The sequence below is a fragment of the Oncorhynchus tshawytscha genome, linkage group LG05 (genome assembly GCF_018296145.1).
Source record: "Oncorhynchus tshawytscha isolate Ot180627B linkage group LG05, Otsh_v2.0, whole genome shotgun sequence".
NCBI classification, from domain to species: domain Eukaryota; kingdom Metazoa; phylum Chordata; class Actinopteri; order Salmoniformes; family Salmonidae; genus Oncorhynchus; species Oncorhynchus tshawytscha.
The window spans coordinates 37,215,488-37,228,795 of record NC_056433.1 but is presented as its reverse complement, the minus strand read 5'-3'; the positions used below and the strand labels follow the sequence as shown (position 1 = coordinate 37,228,795).

The 13,308-nt window shown below is 49.1% G+C and overlaps 1 protein-coding gene across 3 annotated transcripts in view; it reads right to left on the bottom strand.

Annotated features, from left to right (window-relative positions):
• LOC112232943 (kelch-like protein 29) overlaps window positions 1–13,308 on the bottom strand; it is a 361,010-nt gene that overhangs the window by 69,389 nt on the left and 278,313 nt on the right. For all 3 annotated transcript variants that reach the window (XM_042321862.1, XM_042321863.1, XM_042321864.1), the window contains 2 exons: window positions 12,318–12,430; window positions 11,987–12,133 (listed from right to left, as the gene is read on the bottom strand). In XM_042321862.1, coding sequence (XP_042177796.1) covers window positions 11,987–12,133; window positions 12,318–12,430 — 260 coding nt within the window. The remainder of the gene's footprint in view (window positions 1–11,986; window positions 12,134–12,317; window positions 12,431–13,308) is intronic.

Sequence of the window (13,308 nt, the reverse complement as noted above, 5' to 3'; positions counted from 1 at the left end):
CTAGAGTGTGCAATGTGTGTGTGTGTGTACATGCGTGTGCGTGTACGTGTGCGTGTGAGACGTCCAGAACCCCCATGGGACTCTTGTCTCTGTCAGAGCTAAACGTTGTAAACAACCCGAGACGACAATGTCCGTAGACACCACAGTACACAGAATTTGAGCCATTGACCTCTAGCTCAGCGTTATGACCACTCTGGAAGGATCGTATAGCCAGCCTTAGCATCTCTCTGACATCTGGCTCTATCGTCCTCAATGAATCTTACCAGAGAGGAGAGGAAGGGAAAGAGAGGAGTGTGTGTTGTTGACATTTGGTTTGTGTGCCTGCAGTTAACACAGTATACCGATGGGGCTATGGGTTTCTCTCCCCCACAAACACAAAACGCACAGTATACAGACGGGACTATGGGTTTCTCTCCCCCACAAACACAAAACACACAGTATACAGATGGGTCTATGGGTTTCTCTCCCCCACAAACACAAAACACACAGTATACAGATGGGGACTATGGGTTTCTCTCCCCACAAACACCCACAGTATACAGATGGGAAACAAACACAAAACACACAGTATACAGATGGGACTATGGGACTTTTTCTCTCCCCCACAAACACAAAACACACAGTATACAGATGGGACTATGGGGGTTCGGGACTATGGGTTTCTCCCCACAAACACAAAACACACAGTATACAGACGGGACTATACAGACGGGGGTTTCTCTCCCCCCACAAACACAAAACACACAGTATACAGACGGGACTATGGGTTTCTCTCCCCCAAACACACAAAACACACAGTATACAGACTATGGGGATATGGGTTTCTCTCCCCACAAACACAAAAACCCCACAAACAAACACAAAACACACAGTATACAGATGGGACTATGGGTTTCTCTCCCCACAAACACAAAACACACAGACGGGTATCCCCCACAAACACAAAACACACAGTATACAGATGGGACTATGGGTTTCTCTCCCCCACAAACACAAAACACACAGTATACAGATGGGACTATGGGTTTCTCTCCCCACAAACACAAAAACACACAGTATACAGACAGGGACTATGGGTTTCTCTCCCCCACAAACACCCCACAAACACACAAAACACACAGTATACAGACGGGACTATGGGTTTCTCTCCCCACAAACACAAAACACCCCACAAACACAAAACACACAGTATACAGACAGGGACTATGGGTTTCTCTCCCCCACAAACACAAAACACACCCCAGTATACAAACAAACACAAAACACACAGTATACAGACGGGACTATGGGTTTCTCTCCCCACAAACACAAAAACACACAGTATCCCCACAAACACAAAAACACACAGATGGGACTATGGGTTTCTCTCCCCCACAAACACAAAAACCCCAGACAAAAACACAAAAACACACAGTATACAGACGGGTTTCTCCCCACAAACTCACCAGTATACAGACTATGGGTTTCTCTCCCCCACAAACACAAAAACACACAGTATACAGACGGGACTATGGGTTTCTCTCCCCCACAAACACAAAAACACACAGTATACTCTTTACTTGATCAAACAAACAAGTCGCTGCCTCTCTCTCTCCTTTTCTCATGAATATATCGATATGTAAATGAGCATCATACTTCTAGCTTCACATTTAAAGCCACACAAGACGTATTATATTGTGTATTAATACCCCTTATAGATCATCCCTACCTCCCTCCATCCTGGGTCAGGCCTGACATAGTTTCTGTGTTTGGCTGTCTCTCTCTGTCTAAGTGCAGGCTGAGTACAGTGTCTAAGTGCAGAGTGATGTGTGACAGAGGTGTATTCAATCATCTAAGTGACTCACAGTGCAGCTGAGTGGCTATGGAACAGCTGTGAACAAGAGGGGTCTCTCTCTCTCTCGCTCACACACACATATGAGCAGAGGCACTCATTAAACGTGGAAAGCCACACGCCAATGCATTCCATACCCACATACATCTGAACAATAATATTCTGTATCTAAAGAAAATATGTATATCTCACACACAGTCCCCACTGAGAGCAGAAAGGGAAACACAGGGTGGACATTAATCGTGTGTGTGTGTGTGTGTGTGTGTGTGGTCCTCCCGGCTAGATCTCACCTGGAGTCTTGACAGCTCTTAGACACAATACTAGATAGATTATCCCTGCCTCAGCTGAAACGCAGCCCATTTACATCTCTGTGTGTGTGTGTGTGTGTGGCACCAAGCAGTTCTTATGTACAAATGATACCTGCACGCTCATATTTATACACTGTCCGTCTAAACAGACCAAACAGCTCTCAGTGAAAAATGGACTGTAGAAGGTGACACACACACACACACACACACACACACACACACACACACACACACACACACACACACACACACACACACACACACACACACACACACACACACACACCAATCCCCCTAAAGAAAGAACCGAAAGAAGAGAGGGATGAATAAAAGACAGATTGCGAAGTCCATGTGTGTAAACCGGTGGAGGCTGCTGAGGGGAGGATGGCTCATAACAGCCGGAACAGAGAGAATGGAATGGCATCAAACACATGGAGACCCTGTGTTTAAAGTATGTGATCCCATTTCACAAATTCCACTCCAGCCTTTACCACGAGCCCATCCTCCCCAATTAAGGTGCTACCAACCTCCTGTGGTGTAGACTATGTGTAGGCTGTGGGGGTTGGAGTTTACTCGAGCGCATAGCCATGCTTAGCCTCAGAGCGCTAACAAGCGCATTCACCTGGACCGACAAACATTAATAGGGCTAGGCTCACGCAATGTTGTGTGTGTGTGTTGTGTTCTCCCTCAGGTTAGTGATGTGTGTGTGTGTGTGATGAAGGGATGAGGAGAGGTCGTGGGATTGAGGATATGGAAGAGGCAGGCTGCTGTTGAGATGCTGAGGACACGACCACGGCTATCTACAGGTAGGTAGGTAGGTACACACACACACACACACACACACACACACACACACACACACCTATTTTGCTCTGAGGGGCAGTTTCAGCATGATTTCACTCAATAACACGCTAGCTAGCTCACCCCTCCCAGATCAGCCTTTTTCCTGTTAATCCATGTAGACAGAGGCCTTCCGGGTGTGTTCTGTGTTGATCTGGCTTTGTAAGGAGAGTTCTTTGTTAAAGCACAATGTATGTTTGGTGAACACGCACTACAGACGGTTGCTAAACCGCAAGGAGAGAGTCTGTCTACACTTATTTTGTGTCTGAAAACACATTTTAAAGACCTTCACTAAGAGAAATAAGAGACACGCTATTAATATAACATGTAATAACTTCCCCCCATTCATTAAAAAAAACTTTGTGGGTTCTGAAATGGCAAACGTCAGATGCTCATTGTTATTTATTGATGTGTGAACTCTTTTCCAGAGTGCAGTGAATGACTGGCTCTTTATATCTACCAAATCCACCATTAAATGTCACATTAGGGGTACAGTGCCTTGCGAAAATATTCGGCCCCCTTGAACTTTGCGACCTTTTGCCACATTTCAGGCTTCAAACAAAGATATAAAACTGTATTTTTTTGTGAAGAATCAACAACAAGTGGGACACAATCATGAAGTGGAACGACATTTATTGGATATTTCAAACTTTTTTAACAAATCAAAAACTGAAAAATTGGGCGTGCAAAATTATTCAGCCCCTTTCCTTTCAGTGCAGCAGAAACTCTCCAGAAGTTCAGTGAGGATCTCTGAATGATCCAATGTTGACCTAAATGACTAATGATGATAAATACAATCCACCTGTGTGTAATCAAGTCTCCGTATAAATGCACCTGCACTGTGATAGTCTCAGAGGTCCGTTAAAAGCGCAGAGAGCATCATGAAGAACAAGGAACACACCAGGCAGGTCCGAGATACTGTTGTGAAGAAGTTTAAAGCCGGATTTGGATACAAAAAGATTTCCCAAGCTTTAAACATCCCAAGGAGCACTATGCAAGCGATAATATTGAAATGGAAGGAGTATCAGACCACTGCAAATCTACCAAGACCTGGCCGTCCCTCTAAACTTTCAGCTCATACAAGGAGAAGACTGATCAGAGATGCAGCCAAGAGGCCCATGATCACTCTGGATGAACTGCAGAGATCTACAGCTGAGGTGGGAGACTGTCCATAGGACAACAATCAGTCGTATATTGCACAAATCTGGCCTTTATGGAAGAGTGGCAAGAAGAAAGCCTTTCTTAAAGATATCCATAAAAAGTGTCGTTTAAAGTTTGCCACAAGCCACCTGGGAGACACACCAAACATGTGGAAGAAGGTGCTCTGGTCAGATGAAACCAAAATTGAACTTTTTGGCAACAATGCAAAACGTTATGTTTGGCGTAAAAGCAACACAGCTCATCACCCTGAACACCTTATCCCCACTGTCAAACATGGTGGTGGCAGCATCATGGTTTGGGCCTGCTTTTCTTCAGCAGGGACAGGGAAGATGGTTAAAATTGATGGGAAGATGGATGGAGCCAAATACAGGACCATTCTGGAAGAAAACCTGATGGAGTCTGCAAAAGACCTGAGACTGGGACGGAGAGGTCTTCCAACAAGAATGATCCAAAACATAAAGCAAAATCTACAATGGAATGGTTCAAAAATAAACATATCCAGGTGTTAGAATGGCCAAGTCAAAGTACAGACCAGAAATCCAATCGAGAATCTGTGGAAAGAACTGAAAACTGCTGTTCACAAATGCTCTCCATCCAACCTCACTGAGCATGAGCTGTTTTGCAAGGAGGAATGGGAAAAAATTTCAGTCTCTCGATGTGCAAAACTGATAGAGACATACCCCAAGCGACTTACAGCTGTAATCGCAGCAAAAGGTGGCGCTACAAAGTATTAACTTAAGGGGGCTGAATAATTTTGCACGCCCAATTTTTCAGTTTTTGATTTGTTAAAAAAGTTTGAAATATCCAATAAATGTCGTTCCACTTCATGATTGTGTCCCACTTGTTGTTGATACTTCAAAAAAATACAGTTTTATATCTTTATGTTTGAAGCCTGAAATGTGGCAAAAGGTCGCAAAGTTCAAGGGGGCCGAATACTTTCGCAAGGCACTGTATTTGTCTGTCTCCATGTTTCCCTCTCTCTGTCTCGGTCTCCTCCAGTCTCTCCGTGCCTGACTCTACGGTCTCTCTGTGCCTGAACCTCCGTGCCTGACCCGCCGTGCCTGACTCTCCGTGCCTGACCCTTTGGTCTCTCTGTGCCTGACTCCTCGTGCCTGACTCTCCGGCCTCTCCGGTCTCTCCGTGCCCGACTCTCCAGATCTGGGTCTCTCTGTCTGTCTCGCCGGTATGCGTCCGTCTCTCTGTATCCGTCTCTCTGTATCCGTCTCTCTGTATCCGTCTCTCTCGGTCTCTCTGTGTCCGTCTCTCTCGGTCGCTCTGTGTCCGTCTCTCTCGGTCGCTCTGTGTCCGTCTCTCTCGGTCGTCCGTCGCTCTGTGTCCGTCGCTCTGTGTCCGTCTATCTGTGTCCGTCTCTCTGTGTCCGTCTCTCTGTGTCCGTCTCTCTGTGTCCGTCTCTCTGTGTCCGTCTCTCTCGGTCTCTCTGTGTCCGTCTCTCTCGGTCTCTCTGTGTCCGTCTCTCTCGGTCGCTCTGTGTCCGTGTCTCTGTGTCCGTCTCTCTGTGTCGCTCTGTGTCCGTCTCTCTCGGTCGCTCTGTGTCCGTCTCTCTCGGTCGCTCTGTGTCCGTCTCTCTGTGTCAGTCTCTCTGTGTCCGTCTCTCTGTGTCCGTCTCTCTGTGTCCGTCCCCTCTGTGTCAGTCTCTCTGTGTCCGTCCCTCTGTGTCCGTCTCTCTCGGTCCCTCTGTGTCCGTCTCTCTCGGTCCCTCTGTGTCCGTCTCTCTCGGTCCCTCTGTGTCCGTCTCTCTCGGTCCCTCTGTGTCCGTCTCTCTCGGTCCCTCTGTGTCCGTCTCTCTCGGTCCCTCTGTGTCCGTCTCTCTCGGTCCCTCTGTGTCCGTCTCTCTCGGTCCCTCTGTGTCCGTCTCTCTCGGTCCCTCTGTGTCCGTCTCTCTCGGTCCCTCTGTGTCCGTGTCCGTCTCTCTCTCTGTGTCCGTCTCTCTGTGTCCGTCTCTCTCGTCCCTCTGTGTCCGCTCTGTGTCCGTCTCCCTCTGTGTCCGTCTCTCTGGTCGCTCTGTATCCGTCTCTCTGTATCCGTCTCTCTGTGTCCGTCTCTCTCGGTCTCTCTGTGTCCGTCTCTCTCGGTCGCTCTGTGTCCGTCTCTCTGTGTCCGTCTCTCTCGGTCGCTCTGTATCCGTCTCTCTGTATCCGTCTCTCTGTATCCGTCTCTCTCGGTCTCTCTGTGTCAGTCTCTCTCGGTCTCTCTGTGTCCGTCTCTCTCGGTCGCTCTGTGTCCGTCTCTCTCGGTCGCTCTGTGTCCGTCTCTCTCGGTCGCTCTGTGTCCGTCTCTCTCGGTCGCTCTGTGTCCGTCGCTCTGTGTCCGTCTCTCTTTGTCCGTCTCTCTGTGTCCGTCTCTCTGTGTCCGTCTCTCTGTGTCCGTCTCTCTCTCTCTGTGTCCGTCTCTCTCGGTCTCTCTGTGTCCGTCTCTCTCGGTCTCTCTGTGTCCGTCTCTCTCGGTCTCTCTGTGTCCGTCTCTCTCGGTCGCTCTGTGTCCGTCTCTCTCGGTCGCTCTGTGTCCGTCTCTCTCGGTCGCTCTGTGTCCGTCTCTCTCGGTCCGCTCTGTGTCCGTCTCTCTCGGTCTCTCTCTCGGTCGCTCTGTGTCCGTCTCTGTGTCCGTCTCTCTGTGTCCGTCTCTCTGTGTCCGTCTCTCTGTGTCCGTCTCTCTGTGTCCGTCTCTCTGTGTCCGTCTCTCTGTGTCCGTCTCTCTGTGTCCGTCCCTCTGTGTCCGTCCTCTCTGTGTCTGTGTCCGTCTCTCTCGGTCCCTCTGTGTCCGTCTCTCTCGGTCCCTCTGTGTCCGTCTCTCTCGGTCCCTCTGTGTCCGTCTCTCTCGGTCCCTCTGTGTCCGTCTCTCTCGGTCCCTCTGTGTCCGTCTCTCTCGGTCCCTCTGTGTCCGTCTCTCTCGGTCCCTCTGTGTCCGTCTCTCTCTGTGTCGCTCTGTGTCCGTCTCTCTGTGTCCGTCTCTCTGTGTCCGTCTCTCCGTGTCCGTCTCTCTCGGTCTCTCTGTCTCCGTCTCTCCGTGTCCGTCTGCTGTCCGTCTCTCCGTGCCCGTCTCTGTCCGTCGCTCCGGGCCCTCTGTGTCCGTCGCTCCGGGCCCTCTGTGTCCGTCGCTCCGTCCCTCGTCGCTCTCTCGTCCCCTGTGTCCGTCTTCCGTCGCTCTGTGCCCGTCGCTTCCGTCGCTCCGTGCCCGTCTCTTCCGTCGCTCCGGTCCCGTCGCTCCGTGCCCGTCGCTTCCGTCGCTCCGTGCCCGTCCGCTCTCCGTCTCGCTCCGCCCGTCCCTCAGTCTCTCCGTCTCCGTCCTCGTTCCCTCGCTCTCCGTCCTCGTTCCCTCGCTCTCCGTCCTCGTTGCCCTCGCTCTCCGTCCTCGTTCCCTCTCTCCGTGTCCGTTCTCCGTCCTCGTTCCCTCGCTCTCCGTCCTCGTTCCCTCGCTCTCCGTCCTCGTTCCCTCGCTCTCCGTCCTCGTTCCCTCGCTCTCCGTCCTCGTTCCCTCGCTCTCCGTCCTCGTTCCCTCGCTCTCCGTCCTCGTTCCCTCGCTCTCCGTCCTCGTTCCCTCGCTCTCCGTCCTCGTTCCCTCGCTCTCCGTCCTCGTTCCCTCGCTCTCCGTCCTCGTTCCCCGCTCTCCGTCCTCTCCCCGCTCCCGTCCTCGTTCCCTCGCTCTCCGTCCTCGTTCCCTCGCTCTCCGTCCTCGTTCCCTCGCTCTCCGTCCTCGTTCCCTCGCTCTCCGTCCTCGTTCCCTCGCTCTCCGTCCTCGTTCCCTCGCTCTCCGTCCTCGTTCCCTCGCTCTCCGTCCTCGTTCTCTCGCTCTCCGTCCTTGTTCTCTCGCTCTCCGTTATTAATGCTCAAACACTATCTCTGGCTCTCAGCGATGTCCAGCCCCGTTTCAGTTTCCTTACTCCAGAAGGAAAATTGCATATTATTTACTCAGCCCCCTGTCAACATGCCAGTGCAGTGCACACACACACACACACACACACACACATACATACATACATACAGCCCCCAGCGTTTGGTGTTTTTCTCCCTCTCAGAGAGTGTCAGCCCTGTGACAATTGGCCCTGACGTGTCATTAAAAAATATCACAGGTTCCAGGGGAGCAATTTCCACTGCACTCTTTTTCCAAATGGCAGGAGAGAGGGACGTGGGGAGGTGTGGAGGGAAGGAGAGGGGAAAGGTGAAAATTAGCTTGTGGTGAGCAGAGCGTATCAACTCAAATGCTGGGGTTAGTCTCTCTTGTGGAAAGAACCTATCTCTCATCCTTCCTGCCCTCTCATCCCCTCTCCTTTACTCCCTGACCTCTCCTCCCCTTCACTCCTCTTCTCTCCCCTCCTTCACTCCTCTCCTCCTTCACTCCTCTCCCCTCCCCTCCTTCACTCCTCTCTCTAGTGGCAGTAGTTTTAGTGTGTCTGTCACACATGGCCCAGAGATTTGAGACTGGCCCTGAGCTCCATCACAGCTCCACTCCTATAATGTCATGGCACACAGCAGAGAGAGCATCACTAAAAATCTGATTCCTACTGAGCACAGGGACACTGGGGCCCCTCTCCTCTCACTGTCTCGCTTTCCTTCTCCCTCTCGCTCTCTAAATGTCACCTTTGGGAAGGTGTTATTGTGAGTAAACAAAACCAGAGACCCAAGTCTAAAGCTGTGACCCAAAAGGAATCAGCCGCAAATAGGAATGAGCAGCAACTCACCATTGGGTCCTGACCCTCCATTTGAGAAACCACTGACTGCTATAAGGTATTAGTTTTTATCTCGGACTTAGCAACAAGGAGACAGGGAAGAGGGAGGAAAGGAGGAACAGGAGTGGACGGCAGGTGAAGTGTCTGTCCGTTTCACTTTCCCCTCGTTCCCTTGCCATGCTCTGATTCGCTGTTCTCTCCTGTCCAATAGGCTGTGAGATTAATGCTGACCCGAGCGGAAGTGAACTGGTCAAAGCCTTTCTGACAGACTTTGATCCTCAGAAGAGCAGAGGTCCTTGTGTGTGTGAAACCGCCCCAAACACACACCAAACCATTTAACCCCCCCCACAGAATGTCCTAGTTCCATTATTGTGCTGATCACATCACTAAATCTGTTTTTCTACACCAGAATCACTCATATCTTTAACAAGAGCCCAGAAAAGGTCACAATAAGTTGAAAGCTGTGTAGAGACAAACACTCCCAGGAAAGTCTTACCATCATCCTCTAGGACATTTGAATTCCCTTTTAGCTATATTTATACATAAAAGAAAAGTGGGTACTGACCATGTCCAATGATGACAATATCCGCGAGAGGGAATCAGCTTGCTTCCGGTAGGTCAGATTTACAGCCAATACCTGTGATACAGTCTGAACATTCTTAGTGAACCCACTGTATAGGCAACATCCCTTTATCTGCAGTTAATTGAATTGGGGTTTTGGTCTGTCTTGAAAGGCAATGAAAACGCTATCAGATGATGTCATATCCTTGAGATATGCATTGTCCACTTAGTCTGGGTACCAGTCTTCTTAGCTCACATTCCACTCCTTCCCTCTCCTGTTACTTGCCAAAACTCCTCACCACTTAAGGAGTGGAATGTTAGCCAAGAAGACTAGCTCAACAGAGACGGCAACCAGGCTCGTGTCCACTAGATCACACTCAGTGTTAGGGAGTGGTGAACAACATGTCATGTAACTAGTAATGAAATGACATTTTGCAGTAGCTTGGTGGTGTTTTCAGTAGTGCATCACTTGTCTTTGCCATGTAGTGGTGTAACGGCACACTACTTTTGAAATGTTCTATTCAGTTCCTTTCTTGTTCGGCATCAGACCTGCCTATAAAGCTCACTTGAAACACCATTTATGTGTTTAATGAGAAACATTACATTTAAGTTAACATATGACTACAGAGCCATCTGTTTTTGCAACTTGTAGTCTATAACAATTTAAGATTTAGATATGACATTTTCTCACCAAGTAGTTTGGACGTAGTGAAATTATTTTTCAAGGTAATTCAAGTACAATAAATACTGGATTTCTTAAGGGTAACTTTAGCGTAGCTTAACGTCTTCCAGTATAAAGTAATTGGTATCTTGGTAAACTATATTTTCAGAGTAGCTTCCCCGACACTGGTCACACTTCAACAAATAAATTGATACGTCTCAGGGTCAATACATCACATCGACTAACCAACCTCCATGAATGTGGAAGAAGAGGACATGGATCGGAGAGGAGCTCACTGCAGGATGCAAACCTTTATGGATCCAACACTAACTCTGCGACCCAAGTCTGAGAGATGATACTGTAAACAGATGATGATGTTGTCAGAACAGCATTAAGTCCTGATTAACCAGGTTCGATCACAGTGGGGCTATATGGTACTCCCACAACAAACCAGGCCATACAGTACACTACAGTAGAGTACCCATAAACGCTGAATGAACATGTTGAAAATGGACCAGTACAAATTCAACCACTGCTTTGACCTATTAGCGACAGAGGCCACATTGACCCTCAACACGGGGCCCCTCAGAGGTGCGTGCTTAGTACCTTCCTGTACTCCCTGGTCACACACAACTGCTTGGCCGTGCACGACTCCAACACCATCATTAGGTTTGCTGATGACAACGGTGGTAGGCCTGATCACAGACGATGATGATACAGTCTATAGGGAGGAGGTCAGAGACCTGGCAGTGTGGTGCCAGGACAACAACCTCTCCCTCAACGTTGAGACAGCCTATAGGGAGGAGGTCAGAGACCTGGCAGTGTGTTGCCAGGACAACAACCTCTCCCTCAACGTCAGCAAGACAAAGGAGCTGATTGTGGACTACAGGATATGGACCCCCCCCCCCCATTGACGGGGCTGTAGTGGACTGGATCGAGAGCTTCAAGTTCCTCGGTGTCCACACACACACCAACACAGTCGTGAAGAGGGCACGACAACGCCTCTTTCCCCCTCAGGAGACTGAAAAGACTTGGCGTGGGCCCTCAGATCCTCAAAACGTTCTACAGCTGCACCACTGAGAGCATCTTTACTGGCTGCATTTTCGCTTGGTATGGCAACCGATTGGCATCCGACCGCAAGGCGCTACAGATGGTGGTGCGGACAGCCCAGTACATAACTGGGGCCGAGCTCCCTGCCATCCAGAACCTCTATATCAGGCGGTGTCAGAGAAAAGCCAAGAAAAAAAAAGACCCCAGCCACAGACCACATATCATCAACTACATTCAGCCGCCGATAGACTGCAAATTGACCACAAATAGCCACGACAGATAAAACAATCTTTTCAAACCTTGCTTATATTTGTATACGATCACAAATCTCTCTCTTATGTGTGGGAATACTTTTGGAACAGATTTCCAAATTAAAATCACATTTGCTGGTGTTTTTACAGTCTTATGTCCTCGCCTGGGGTAGAATACGTCATGATAAGCTGTAGACCACACTATCTTCCGAGAGAGTTCACATCTATATTATTCATAGCCGTCCATTTACCACCACAAACCGATGCTGGCAGTAAGAACGCCACACACACAACCGTTCACCATCTTCACTTACGCTGCTGCTACCCTGTTTATTATCTATCCCGATTCCCTAGTTACTTTCACCCCTACCTACATGTAAATATTACCTCAATTACCTCAACTACCTCGTACCCCGGCACATTGACCTGGTACATGTACTCCTTGTACATAGCATCGCTATCAGTATTTATTGTGTTACTATTTTATATTTGTATTTACTTTGTAACTCTGCATATTGGGAAAGGTCTCGTAAGTAAGCATTCCGTGCTAACGTCTACACCCCGTTGTGTTCGGCGCATGTGAGAAACACAATTTGATTTGAACCACTCCCTCCTACCTCTCTACCCTCCCTGCCTTACCTGTACTCTGGAGGTGGGGTCTCGTTTGATCCAATTGATTGCAGTCTCGTAGACCAGTTCCTCAGTCTTGGTATTGAGACTGTCATTAGACAGGTAGGCCACCAGGTCCTCCTTAGACACATTCAGAATCTCCTCCTGACCTGCCGCCTACAGCACAAAGGGTTGAAACTTGATTGGGATAAATCAAAAATAATCCTGGTTTTAATCATGTTCGGTAGGTGGTATGGGTCTTTTTTTATGAACATCTTTTAAATTCATTCATGCATGTATTCATTAATGCATTTATCCACCCATCCATCCATCGATTTGTTCATTCAGTAAATCCACCTACCTCAGGGAAGTTCTGGAGTGCAAAGGCTTTGGCCATGTTGTGGAGCTCTGTACATCGCATAGCCTCAGCCATGCCCAGCACACCTAGACAGTTCCCTGCTGTTAGCTGTTTCTCTGCAGAGAGAGAAAGGAGAGAGAGAGAAAATGTGGGGAGAGGAGAGAGGGAAAGGAGAGGAGAGAGAGAAAATGTGGGGAAAGGAGAGGAGAGAGAGAGAGAGGAGGGGGGGAAGGGGAGAGATGGAGAGATTGTCATTCACACATCCATTAAAAAGTCAGGATAGAAGGGAAGGGAGAAAGAAAGAAGGGAGAGCTTTGGTCTATCTGTGTGTATATCTGGGGCTAGGGAGAGAGTGTAATAACTCAAACAGCTCAAGGGACAAACAACAAGGGGAATCGATCGCTAGGTGCCCACTGAGCAGGGCCAGGAGACTGGGAAGGCATAGCAGGGATTAGTACTGCAGGTACAGACGTTTCACACACAGCCCTGGGCTGGGGCCCACTGTGTGAGGCCTGATCAAATGAGACACATTGGTACTGACCACCAGATCTCCCATCTATAAGCACAGAGCTGTGTGTGTGTGTGTGTATTTTATTTGACCTTTATGTAACTAGGCAAGTCAGTTAAGAACAAATTCTTATTTTCAATGACGGCCTAGGAACAGTGGGTTAACTGCCTGTTCAGGGGCAGAACGACAGATTTGTACCTTGTCAGCTCGGGGGTTTGAACTTGCAACCTTCCGGTTCCTAGTCCAACGCTCTAACCACTAGGCTACCCTGCCGCCCCAGGTAGGTGAGTGAGTGAGTGAGTGAGTGAGTGAGTGAGTGAGTGAGTGAGTGAGTGAGTGAGTGAGTGAGTGAGTGAGTGAGTGAGTGAGTGAGTGAGTGGTGAGTGAGTGAGTGGTGAGTGAGTGAGTGAGTGAGTGAGTGAGTGAGTGAGTGAGTGAGAGAGTGAGAGAGTGAGAGAGTGAGTGAGAGAGTGAGAGAGAGAACCA